A 13,473-nucleotide genomic window follows, 5' to 3' on the forward strand; every position below is an offset into this window, starting at 1 on the left:
GACGAGGGCGATACGTACAGCTTTAGAGCAGTCAGACTAGCATAGTGTTCGGTGTTCTTTCTCGTCTTATTCAAAACCATGCACCTGCAAATAGATGTGCGAGTGCCTTTTGAATCCTAGTCAGAGTACAATAAAAATGTGGGGTTTAACTAGAGTTCTAAGGTCCGCAGTTCTTTGAACAACCTTACGGTTCTTGGCACTGAAAATTTGGACTTGCATGTCACCTCATGATTTTATTTTCTCTCCAAGGATCACTTACAAGGGGTTCTTCAAATTGTAACTAGGGGGAACTCCTAAACGATACTCCAGGAACCTGCACCTGAGTGGCACAGCAGTCAAAGGCACTGCTGAGTGGTGACAAAGGACAGGCATAACACTTAATGACCTTCTCAGTTCTTTAACACACAACTTAAGAAACATTTATAATCAAAAGAACTTGGCGCAGTCAAGCATGGCACTTGCCAGGGTTGTGAGTTGAGTCCCACAGGTGACCAGTAAGAAAAGGTACTAACTACAACGAATCAATCATGTTCAATAACTCATGAGACAAAATAGTGTACACATTTTATTGGCTGCAGACAACTCCAACATTTGTGTAGTAACTGAAACTTCATTTAGCAGCAACAATATTTGACTTTACCATGAAGTATTAAGGATGCAGACACTACGGAATAGCATTGCTGCTTTTAATGTATAGTCTGGCGAAGCGGCAGGAGTCTCAGGGAGCACACCGAGGGCAAGCTCCTTCCACATAAAGCATTGTTCCAGCGCTTTTGACCTGAAGATGAAACACAGAACCAAAATAGTCAGCTGTACACAGACACACAACAGTAGGAAAGTATACATGAGATTCAATTGTTGAATGAACTGGGAATAAAGTTTAATTTGATGACTGGATCAATGAATGATACTGGGATTACTGTACCTCCAAAGTTGATATGAATACAGGCCTCTCTGGCACCAGCATCAGGCCTTCCTTTTGCCCAGTTCTGGTGATCAAAGTCGGAGCCATCGCTCCAGAACCACCGCCTGTCCTGAGGGGGGAAAGTGGGATTTCAGAATACAAACTAAATGTAGTCCTTCCTCTACCACCTGAAACAACAAAACAGTTAAAGCTACCACTACTTCAAAACCCTCCGACTGGGACTGTTGCTTGTGTAACGAACAACGTGGAGCCTAATCCTCACATCCGCAATCATCCCAATGCATTTCAAAGACCACACACATGTTTACAAGAAGACTGTCTGGAATTGATCACATTTATACTTAACTAGAACCGTTTCACATGTGTATAAAAGCCTCCTACTGAAGTTGACAGTTAAATGTAATTTAGTAGAGTCTCATCTAGAAGGACTTACAGGATCAATTAGGTTAAGGGCGTTGCTCAAGGGCACATCAGATTTCACGGAGTGAGCTCTGGGATTCAAACTAGCAGCCTTGCCTTTATTGGCCCCATGGTCTTAACGGCTACTCTTGATATTTTGTATGGAACCCATTACAGTAGCTGTTAACAAGCAGCAGCTCCTCTTCCTGGGGTCCACACAAAATAGCATTAAACAACTAACACAGAACTACGAAAAATAATTACAGGTGCCTACATGCCACACCTCACGTTTATTTTTTGAATCCAGGTTTGCTCTTCACTTGAGCAATATGAGATGGAACGGAGTTCCTTGCAGTAATGGCTCTATATAACACTGTGCTTAATGGTCCCACCTTAACAGAATAAAATCCGCCAATCCAGGTAGGAGGGAAACCAACAGTCTTGACCAAGACCAACGCCTGTAGAAACTCATCCTCCTCGGAGCTGTGCACAGATGCCAGGTTTGCGCCAAGGTACTTCACAACATTGGGTACAGACACCAGTTTATCACCAAGGGACACAGTGCCGCTAGAGAAGAAAGTATTTATTTAACGAGGCAAGTCAATTAAGAAAATTATCTACAATGACAGCCAAGCAGTAGATGGGAAGAAAGACATTTCATGCATCAGTCAGTGGGCATTGCTGACAATTTGTCCTCTGGACTCTCAACCAAATATTGATCACCAAAACTAATTCCCTTTTAAAACATTCTTAAAGATAACAGTTTATCGCCGCCTCAGGCCATGTCCTGTGGGTTCCAAAATAAAGGAGGCACGACTCCACATTAAAATATTTAAAATGTATAGAAAACACCCATCTTAAAGGGATGTTCAGTATTTCACATCAGTCATGTGTTGCCATTTAAGGAAGTATTACCATTAAGGTAATGTCAAAGAGCTAATTTCAACTACACTTCCCATTCAAATTCACAGTAGATGCTAAGGGTTATACCTCTGCTTCAGGCCAGCTCCGTGTAGTCTTTACAAACATTAAGCAGCTTGATCCATATTTGGTCCAACCAGAAGGACACAAGTCTTCTTCAATAAATGAATCTGTAAGGAGAAGTTACATGTGGCTTTAAAGGCCAGTGGAGACACATGTACAAGTCACAGCTACAATATTATTTGTAGATCAGTCACCTATGCTACAAGAATAATACAGAATGAGTCAAGAAGAGTGGACTCTTACTTGCATCTCCTAGAGCAAAGGCAGCACTGAGAATCAGAAGACTAGTCAACATGGTCATGGAGTCTCCTGAGAGAAACAAAGACTGAAGCCATCAAAACCACAGATTCACTTCCACATACAGTTGATTAGAACAGGAATATGTCTGCTTTCCTAAATGCCAACCTACTCCCTAAGCAGGGCTGAGGAGAATTTCTGGGCAGGTATTTCTCTCCACTCATACAGGAGTAAGAGGCCTAGACCCCAAATGTAGAAATGCCCTGCAGCTTTGGCCATTGCCAAATCTGTCAGAATGCAGGCATTATGGTTCTGGTTCTTTTATTATCCAACAAAAAATAAAAGCATAATATTAAAGGCTGGCAGCTAAGGCTTAGTGGCTTGTAACACCAGTAGGTAGGGTGAAATGGCCATCAGGAAAGGCTGTGATAACACGTGGTGCTGGATGGAATACTCCACATTAACATACATCCACAGCCCAATATTAGACCTATTAGTTAATGAAGCAAGGTCTAAGGACATTCCATAGCAACAGCTTGCTAGATATGGTTCAATGAGGTACCTGCTAGCAGCATGGGTCCCAACTCTGAAGAGCCAGCCCTAATAAGTCAACCTGTAAATTTTATGGTGTAAATGGTGATAAGTCACCATTTACAGCACTGATCAATACCTAAGTCTAGTTTAGACACTACCCATCCAAATATGGCTGCCAATGTTGCGTACTGGCTTTGCACATCCATGTTTCTTCTACTTCCAATCTGGCCCAGCATGGTGCCCATATGGTGAGGTGGATTAGCTAGACAGCTGAGCACAACATGAAATCCATTTAAGGTTTTGATGGGGGGGGGGGGGGGGTGAAAGTAAATTAGGATTTCATAGTTTCTTGTTCACTGAGAAACAGTGCAAATGGCAACCAATCAGAACAGTCTACCAGATTATAGATGTAAGACACATTCTGCTAGCAGGTACCATCATTGGACCATGTCTCATCTCACAAACTGTAACAAGTCCCGTATAGTTAAATTAAAGGTCTAATACTGGGCTACACCATAACAATACACAAGCTACGATGAACAGGATATTATGCCACAATGCAGGAAATTAAAACCCTATAAATGTTTCAATAGCAAGAACTTACTTTAGCCAACCTGTAAAGGAATTGGGACACCACAAATGCTGAACAACCCCAAACAAAACAAGCTGCTTATACCAAAGGAATGGAAGAGCAATTGGTGATTAGCAGAGTGAGTTCAGGTGTTGTGAGTTAGCAGGAGAGGGGCGTGTCCAGAGGGTAATTGGGAGTTTGTGGAATTAGCATTATCCTTCAAAACAATTGCAGGGCCACATATTCACTATGGGCTCTGGTCAAAAGTAGTGCACTTCATAGGGAATAGAGGGTTATTTGGGATACATTCACATACAGTATTAGATGAACAGATGTTGAAATCTCACTTTCTGAAATCCTGACTGTGAGTTGAGTTCTAACTCGCCCTTTGGCTGAAACTGAGTTCTATCTCTCCCACCTCTCTATTTTATGGACAGATCCAGTCAGACCCCTCCCTTTCGAGTTTTGTGAGGAGGTTGGTGGAGATTGCGGAAGCAAAAGTGTCGTTTGAAGTTGAAAGTATGTTGTGTACAGTTAGCGAGAAAGATGAGTGGACAACAGTGAAGTCCAAGAATGGAACAAAAAGGGGTTCAAATTGTTGTGGAAAATGAGTCTGATTAATCGCTGTTTATTGACTATAGCTCATCATTCAACACCATAGTACCCTCCAAGCTCATCAGTAAGCTCGAGGCCCAGGGTCTGAACCCCGCCCTGTGCAACTGGGTCCTGGACTTCCTGACTAGCCGCCCCCAGGTGGTGAAGGTAGGAAACATCACCTCCACTCTGCTGATTCTCAACACTGGGGCCCCACTCTGTACTCCCTGTTCACCCATGACCAAGCACGCCTCCAACACAATCAAGTTTGCAGACAACACTAAAAGGCTTGATTGCCAACAATGAGACAGCCTACAGGGAGGAGGGCTCTGGGAGTGTGGTGCCTGGAAAACAACCTCTCACTCAATGTCAACAAAAGGACATGATCGTGGACTGGAAACAGAGGGTACACCCCCTTATCTACATTGAAGGGAACGCAGGGGAGAAGGTTGAAAGCTTTAAGTTCCTTGGCGTACACGTCACTGACAAACTGAAATGGACCACCCACACAGTGTGTTTAAGGTACAACAGAGCTTTGTCAACCTTGTGGCTAAAGAAATGTGGCTTTTTACAGATGCAGTTGAAAGCATACTGTATTGCCACCAACGCTCGTCAGAGGGTGGTGCGGTCTGCCCAAGGCATTACCGGGGGCAAACTATCCCCCCTCCAGGAAACCTACAGCACCCAATGTCACCGGCAGGCCAAAAAGATCAAGGACAACCACCCGAGCCACTGCCTGTTCACCCCGCTATCATCTAGAAGGCAAAGTCAGTACAGGTGCATCAAAGCCAGGACCGAGAGATTTAATAGCTACCCTCTCAAGGCCTTCACACTGTTAAACAGCCATCACTAGCACTTTAGAGGCTGCTGCCTATAGGCAGCGACTAGGAATCACTGGCCACTTCCATAAAATTTACATATCTGCCATTCCTCATCTCACATGTACACTGTATATTGAGCCATTCCGCTCTGACTTCTCTTCCATAGGTTCATAGTCTTAATTTATTCCTTTTGAGATATTACTGCGCCGTCTTAGCTATAAGCCCACCCACATCTGCTAATCACGTGTATGTGACCAATAGTTGATTTGCAATTACATTGATTAGAGGGCAATAAAGTGCTGAGTACCAGGCAGTTATCAAGTATAGTAGGCTACTAATGACCATCAGCAGCATCATAGTCATGGTAATTAGGCTTTTCCAAGCTAAGTGGTCACATGGAATTGACTGCCTTCATGACCACAGGTGTGGTGGTAATACTGTCACCATAGCCTTATTCCTTCCATTTCCCAGAAATGGACTGGTTCAGCATATCACACCAACAATAACGAAAGTGAAGCAACAATTTTAGCTCTGGATTTATTCATATAGAATGTGAATCAACGCCCATAGTACTGTAAAGACAAGCATCAAAGTAATTCCAATGTTTTTGCAAAGTCTTCTCAACGTCTTGGTTCCAATGCCTCTCATCAGCGAGCGCCACTATAATTAAACAAAAAACAAATATTAACACTCAGAACAAGCTGCAAAGAATGAACATTTAGTGAATGAGTGTACCTGCATGCACATTTGACAGAAGCAGTGCCTGGTGGAGTCTCAGTACCCGGGATCTTTTGTCCAGTTCTGGTAACACACCAAGAGGAACCTACCAGAAGTGGACATGTTAAAAAGCTGTTGCATAAGTCTTATTTTGTTAGTCCCCATGAGGTCAAATGCTATTTCCAAGGGGGTTAAGGTTAGAATTAAGGTACGGTTTTTGTGTTAAGGGTAGGGGAAATAGGATTTTAAATGGGACTGAATTGTGTGTCCCCACAAGGTTAGCTGTACAAGACTGGGTGAGCATTAACCTGTAGATCCCCAGTGTTGCTCAGGGGTGTATTCTCCCTGGCAGTCACACGTGGGGACGTAGACTCCAGGCGGGCCATTTATCACAGCATCTCTAACACGCTCACAAGGGGTCTTGGGTCGTTTCATAGCATCTGGACACACAGGTAACATACATTGTAACGTAGACATAACATTCTGGAAGCTTGGGCTGCATGTGGAATCTTGGGTTGCCTCCCGTGTGGGACCCTACTCAGAAGTAGTTTATACGGAATAGAGTTCCATTTCAGATGCAACCTAGGGAATACCTGGCTAAAAATGGAAATTCTGCTACTTGTTTAAAGGGCCCACAGTCAAAATTCAGTTTCTGTGATTGTATAACTGTAAAAGTGGGGGTAAATTGTATCAGTGTCACTTCTTGATAGTTGCTAGACAAGCCAGTCATACATACAGTTGAATGATTAAACCAATCATATCAGAACAACTCAGTCCAGCATCTAGACACCGATATACATCTCTGGAACTAGAGGAGTGGCAGGTAGCCTTGCCGTTAGGCCAGTAGTTCATATATCCATCTATGTTCCCTTCAGCAAGGCACAACCTTGATTATTCCAGTGTCAGAGGGTGTCCCATGGAGAACCGGTTATGAAAACATTTCCAAGTCACACCTGCATGTGTGAAATAGGACAGAGCAACACCCACTAATGTTTATTAAAATGCAGGCGTGAGGTATGTAACTCCTACCTCCCAGAGCAAAAACCGTGCTGACAAGCAGAATGATGGTCAATGTCGCCATGATGATAGGTCTCCTGAGAGAGAGAGAGAGGATTAGTTGAGAATTTTAATCAGCTGTGATAGTACTGGAATATTCCAAGTCAGTGGAATGGCTGTTGGAACTAGAGGAGAGGTTAAGGAAACCCTGTGTTAATTACAACACTTAAGCAACTGCTAAGGCAGCCTTTCCTAAATCCAGTCCTGAGGACCCCAAGAACCGAGTATTGGCAACACGGTGCTAATTGTCTTCTGCCAAAACTCAGGTATCAGCTCTTCAACCATATACAATAGATAAGCCTGGCACACAGGAATATGTATTCTTCACAAATGGCTCCTCATTTCTTATGTAGTGAACCATCTTTGACAACCCATTTACTGCAAAGGTACCTATTAGGCTATGCTCTTAAATGCAGGGGGTCACTCCACAAAATGGCACCCTATATAGTGCACTACATTTGACCAGGGCCACATAAGATTAAGGTGCCATTTGAGATGCAGATAGTCTATTAAATAATGACACAATCTCACCTTCTACACTCTTCCAAGGATTCACTGGGAGTCTCTCTCTTTGTTGTCTGTGAGTTATGGTCTACCTCTTCTACCTCTCATTTTAAAGGACCTGTCACAGGTGTGACTAGTTGCCTCATTAACCCAACGAGAGATCCCGATGTCGGGCCATTAGCTGGTGGTGTAAACAACTTAAGTAGAAATACTTTAAAGTAGTACTTAAGTCGTTTTTTGGGGGTATCTTTACCTTAATATTTATATTTTTGACAACTTTCACTTAACTACATTCCTAAAGAAAATAATGTACTTTTTACTCCATACATTTTCCCTGACAGCCAAAAGTACTCGTTACATTTTGAATGATTAGCAGGACAGAAAAATGGTCCAATTCACGCACTTATCAATAGAATGTCCATGGTCATCCCTGCTGCCTCTGACCTGTCAGACTCACTAAACACAAATGCTTTGTTTGTAAATTGTGAATGAGTGTTGGAGTATGCCCCTGGCTTTCCGTAATTATATTTAAAAAAAACAAGAAAATGGTGCGGTCTGGTTTGCTTAATGTAAGGAATTTGAAATGATTTATACTTTTGCATTGATACTTAAGTATAATTGATCAATTACATTTAATGTTGATACTTCAGTATATTTAAAACCGAATAATTTTAAACCTTTACTCAAGTAATATTTTACTGGGTGACTTTCGCTTTTACTTGAGTCATTTTCTTTGAAGGTATCTTCATAGGCAGTGAAGAGAGTAGTAGAGGAAGATGGCTCCAGTATCGAGGGATCCTGAGAGGCTCCCTGTGAGTATGCCATTGCCAATAGAGAGTGATAGGAATAACATGTGTTTCAGTAAGGTTGGTTTCTTAGCATTCATAGCCATGGTGATCAACTGTACCACAGAAATGGAACATAAATCACTGAAAATAGATGTTGTGGTTGTAGCTGCAGAGAACTCGTTGGGTTATGAGATTTTACAGCAGAAGTGTTACAAGGTGTGATGAACGATAGTGTCCCGTTCTCCCAGGCTGCCGGCCTGCTGTAGGATAAGATAGACCCAAGTAGTGGAATACTGGTGAGGTTATAATGGGTCTAGGACCAGATAGGGTCATGTAGTGGAATAGTGGTGAGGTTTTAATGGGTCTAGAATCAGATAGAGCCAAGTAGTGGAATAGTGGTGAGGTTTTAATGGGTCTAGAATCAGATAGGGCCAAGTAGTGGAATAGTGGTGAGGTTATAATGGGTCTAGTATCAGATAGGGTCATGTCGTGGAATAGTGGTGAGTTTACAGTGGGGGAAAAAAGTATTTGATCCCCTGCTGATTTTGTACGTTTGCCCACTTACAAAGAAATGACCAGTCTAGAATTTTAATGGTAGGTTTATTTGAACAGTGAGAGACAGAATAACAACAAAAAAATCCAGAAAAACGCATGTCAAAAATGTTATAAAATGATTTGTATTTTAATGAGGGAAATAAGTATTTGACCCCTCTGCAAAACATGACTTAGTACTTGGTGGCAAAACCCTTGTTGGCAATCACAGAGGTCAGATGTTTCTTGTAGTTGGCCACCAGGTTTGCACACATCTCAGGATGGATTTTGTCCCACTCCTCTTTGCAGATCTTCTCCAAGTCATTAAGGTTTCGAGGCTGACGTTTGGCAACTCGAACCTTCAGCTCCCTCCACAGATTTTCTATGGGATTAAGGTCTGGAGACTGGCTAGGCCACTTCAGGACATTAATGTGCTTCTTCTTGAGCCACTCCTTTGTTGCCTTGGCCGTGTGTTTTGGGTCATTGTCATGCTGGAATACCCATCCACGACCCATTTTCAATGCCCTGGCTGAGGGAAGGATGTTCTCACCCAAGATTTGATGGTACATGGCCCCGTCCATCGTCCCTTTGTTGCGGTGAAGTTGTCCTGTCCCCTTAGCAGAAAAACACCCCCAAAGCATAATGTTTCCACCTCCATGTTTGACGGTGGAGATGGTGTTCTTGGGGTCATAGGCAGCATTCCTCCTCCTCCAAACACGGCGAGTTGAGTTGATGCCAAAGAGCTCCATTTTGGTCTCATCTGACCACAACACTTTCACCAGTTGTCCTCTGAATCATTCAGATGTTCATTGGCAAACTTCAGACCGGCATGTATATGTATTCTTGAGCAGGGGGACCTTGCGGGCGCTGCAGGATTTCAGTCCTTCACGGCGTAATGTGTTACCAATTGTTTTCTTGGTGACTATGGTCCCAGCTGCCTTGAGATCATTGACAAGATCCTCCCGTGTAGTTCTGGGCTGATTCCTCACCGTTCTCATGATCATTGCAACCCCACGAGGTGAGATCTTGCATGGAACTCCAGGCATAGGGATATTGACAGTTCTTTTGTGTTTCTTCCATTTGCGAATAATCGCAACAAATGTTGTCACCTTCTCACCAAGCTGCTTGGCGATGGTCTTGTAGCCCATTCCAGCCTTGTGTAGGTCTACAATCTTGTCCCTGACATCCTTGGAGAGCTCTTTGGTCTTGGCCATGGTGGAGAGTTTGGAATCTGATTGATTGATTGCTTCTGTGGACAGGTGTCTTTTTTACAGGTAACAAGCTGCGGTTAGGAGCACTCCATTTAAGAGTGTGCTCCTAATCTCAGCTCGTTACCTGTATAAAAGACACCTGGAAGCCAGAAATCTTTCTGATTGAGAGGGTGGTCAAATACTTATTTCCCTCATTAAAATGCAAATCAATTTATAACATTTTTGACATGCGTTTTTCTGTATATTTTTGTTGTTATTCTGTCTCTCGCTGTTCAAATAAACCTACCATTAAAATTATAGACTGATCCTTTCTTCATCAGTGGGCAAACGTACAAAATCAGCAGGGGATCAAATACTTTTTCCCCCCACTGTATAATGGGTCTAGTATCAGATAGGGTCATGTAGTGGAATAGTGGTGAGGTTTTAATGGGTCTAGTATCAGATAGGGTCATGTAGTGGAATAGTGGTGAGTTTATAATGGGTCTAGTATCAGATAGGGTCAAGTAGTGGAATAGTGGTGAGGTTATTTTTATTTTGTATTTTATTTCACCTTTATTTAACCAGGTAGGCAAGTTGAGAACAAGCTCTCATTTACAATTGCGACCTGGCCAAGATAAAGCAAAGCAGTTCGACAACATACAAAAACACAGAGTTACACATGGAGTAAAACAACATACAATCAATGATACAGTAGAAAAAAATAAGACTATATACAATGTGAGCAAATGATGTGAGATAAGGGAGGTAAGGGCAAAAAAGGCCATGGTGGCAAAGTAAATAAAGTATAGCAAGTAAAACACTGGAATGGTAGATTTGTTATTTGAAGAAAGTTCAAAGTTAAAATATAAATAATATGGTGCAAAGGAGCAAAATAAATAAAATAAATAAAAACAGTAGGGGAAGAGGTAGTAGTTTGGGCTAAATTATAGATGGGCTATGTACAGGTGCAGTGACCTGGGACCTGCTCTGATAGCTGGTGCTTAAAGCTAGTGAGGGAGATAAGTGTTTCCAGTTTCAGAGATTTTTGTAGTTCGTTCCAGTCATTGGCAGCAGAGAACTGGAAGGAGAGACGACCAAAGGAGGAGTTGGCTTTAGGGGTGACCAGAGAGATATACCTGCTGGAGCGCGTGCTACAGGTGGGTGCTGCTATGGTGACCAGTGAGCGGAGATAAGGGGGGACTTTACCTAGCAGGGTCTTGTAGATGACCTGGAGCCAATGTGTTTGGCGACGATTATGAAGCGAAGGCCAGCCAACGAGAGCGTACAGGTCGCAGTGGTGGGTAGTATATGGGGCTTTGGTGACAAAACGGATGGCACTGTGATAGACTGCATCCAGCTTGTTGAGTAGGGTATTGGAGGCTATTTTGTAAATGACATCGCCGAAGTCGAGGATTGGTAGGATGGTCAGTTTTACGAGGGTATGTTTGGCAGCATGAGTGAAGGATGCTTTGTTGCGAAATAGGAAGCCAATTCTGGATTTAACTTTGGATTGGAGATTATTGATGTGAGTCTGGAAGGAGAGTTTACAGTCTAACCAGACACCTAGGTATTTGTAGTTGTCCACAAATTCTAAGTCAGAACCGTCCAGAGAAGTGATGCTGGACAGGCGGGCAGGTGCAGGCAGCGATCGGTTGAAGAACATGCATTTAGTTTTACTTGTATTTAGGAGCAGTTGGAGACCACGGAAGGAGAGTTGTATGGCATTATATATAACGGGTCTAAGGTCAGATAGGGTCAAGTAGTGGAATAGTGGGAGGTTTTAATGGGTCTATAGTCAGATAGGTTCAGGTAGTGGAATAGTAGTGAGGTTTTAATGGGTCTATGTTCAGACAGGGTCAGGTAGTGGAATAGTGGTGATGTTTTAATGTGTGTATGGTTAGTTGGTAGGGCAATTTTTGTTTTCAGTTTTTTTTCTATCCATTTCCCCATTCTTTTATACCCTCCCCTATTTTGTGTCACAAAATGTCATGAATTCACTCTCCAGAACAGGACACAGCCCACACGTTATAACTCAGTCCACGTAAACTTGCATCTCAGCCCATGTAGACTTGCGTCTTCAGAGCGTAGCTGGATTGTGCATCACTTGCAATCAATCAAATCAATCAAATGTATTTTTAAAACCCTTCTTACATCAGCTGATGCCACAAAGTGATGTACAGAAACCCAGTCTAAAACCCCAAACAGCAAGCAATGCAGGTGTAGAAGCACGGTGGATAGGAACAACTCCCTAGAAAGGCCAGAACCAAGGAAGAAACCTAGAGAGGAACCAGGCTATGAGGGGTGGCCAGTCCTCTTCTGGCTGTGCCGGGTGGAGATTATAACAGAACATGGCAAAGATGTTCAAATGTTCATAGATGACCAGCAGGGTCAAATAATAATAATCCCAGTGGTTGTCGAGGGTGCAACAGGTCAACAAGTCAGTAAATGTCAGTTGGCTTTTCATAGCCGATCATTCCGAGTATCTCTATCGCTCCTGCTGTCTCTAGAGAGTTGAAAACAGCAGGTCTGGGACAGGTAGCACGTGCGGTGAACAGGTCAAGGCTCCATAGCCGCAGGCAGAACAGTTGAAACTGGAGCTTCAGCACGGCCAGGAGGACTTGGGACGACACATATCTTGATGCTGGGGACCACAACACATTAAAAAAACAGTTTCTGGCTAAAGAGACAAGACTAACAAGGGAAATCCATGAACTAATAGTACAGGTAGATAGCAATAAAAATGATACTGCAGAGATACAAAATAAGTTAGAGGAAAAACAAAAAGAACTTGAGGAACTTATTCAAGAACGATCTAATGTAATCTATTACAAAAATAAAGCAAACTGGATGGAATATGGAGAAAAATGCACCAAGTTCTTCCTGAATCTCCAATACAGGAACGCTAACAAAAATAATTTGCAGAAACTCGTTACTGAAGACGGAGTCGTCTATGATTCTCCGAATTATCTTTTAAAAGAGGAAGGTAATTATTTTAGGCAGATGTTCACTTTTCCGTCTCATCCTTTCCCACTGAATGAAGATTATGGTAAGGAATTCTTTCCAAATAATATAACAAATGGAAAATTAACAAATGTACAGAAAGATCAGTGTGAAGGCCAAATTACAGAGGAATAACTTTTTGAGACTTAAATCCTTTCAGTCTGGAAAAACCCCAGGGCTTGATGGCATACCGGTAGAGGTATATCAGGTATTTCTTGATTGTCACGTCTTGACCAGTAGAGGGTGTAGTTGGGTCAGGACGTGGCAGAAGGGAGTGAGTGTTTTATTGTTTCATTTAATTTTGGCCGTGTGACTTCCAATCAAGCACAGCTGTAGAGGGTTGTGGTTGATTGGGAGTCACACATAAGTTGCCTACGTTTCCGTTGTGTGGGGTGGGTAATTGTTCTTGTCACTGTTGTTGCACCTGACAGGACTGTGTTGGCTGTCAGTTTTGTTGTTTTGTGAATTGTATGGTGTTCGTAACATTAAAAATGACAACCCTAACTCCGCCGCATTTTGGTCCACTTCTTCCGTAGACAGCCGTTACATTGATATACTAAAAGCTCCATTGTTAGATTGTTTTAGCTTCTCCTACAGAAATGGTAGTCTGTCAGGTACTCAG

General features: G+C 42.7%; 1 protein-coding gene across 3 annotated transcripts; it reads right to left on the bottom strand.

Moving 5' to 3' along the window:
• Positions 1-255: 255 nt before the first annotated feature.
• Positions 256-7,881, bottom strand: LOC106578175 (equistatin-like). Of its 3 annotated transcripts, XR_014381507.1 has the most exons (9): positions 7,370-7,881; positions 6,812-6,876; positions 6,091-6,222; positions 3,684-5,725; positions 2,552-2,617; positions 2,315-2,415; positions 1,717-1,891; positions 926-1,034; positions 256-778 (listed from the first exon to the last, which is right to left on the bottom strand). XR_014381507.1 is itself a non-coding variant. In XM_014156808.3 (5 exons), the coding sequence occupies exons 2-5, from the start codon at positions 6,861-6,863 to the stop codon at positions 5,713-5,715; spliced, it is 285 nt and encodes a 94-aa protein (XP_014012283.2). In that variant the 5' UTR covers positions 6,864-6,876; positions 7,370-7,518; the 3' UTR covers positions 5,570-5,712. The 3 variants fall into 3 exon arrangements, 1 of the variants encoding a protein (XP_014012283.2); XR_014381506.1 differs by lacking the exons at positions 1,717-1,891; positions 2,315-2,415; positions 2,552-2,617 and adding an exon at positions 5,801-5,888 and having other exon boundaries at positions 290-778; positions 7,370-7,530; XM_014156808.3 differs by lacking the exons at positions 256-778; positions 926-1,034; positions 1,717-1,891; positions 2,315-2,415; positions 2,552-2,617 and adding an exon at positions 5,801-5,888 and having other exon boundaries at positions 5,570-5,725; positions 7,370-7,518.
• Positions 7,882-13,473: the final 5,592 nt, after the last annotated feature.

Source organism: Salmo salar, chromosome 18 (genome assembly GCF_965601325.2).
Source record: "Salmo salar chromosome 18, fSalSal1, whole genome shotgun sequence".
NCBI lineage: Eukaryota > Metazoa > Chordata > Actinopteri > Salmoniformes > Salmonidae > Salmo > Salmo salar.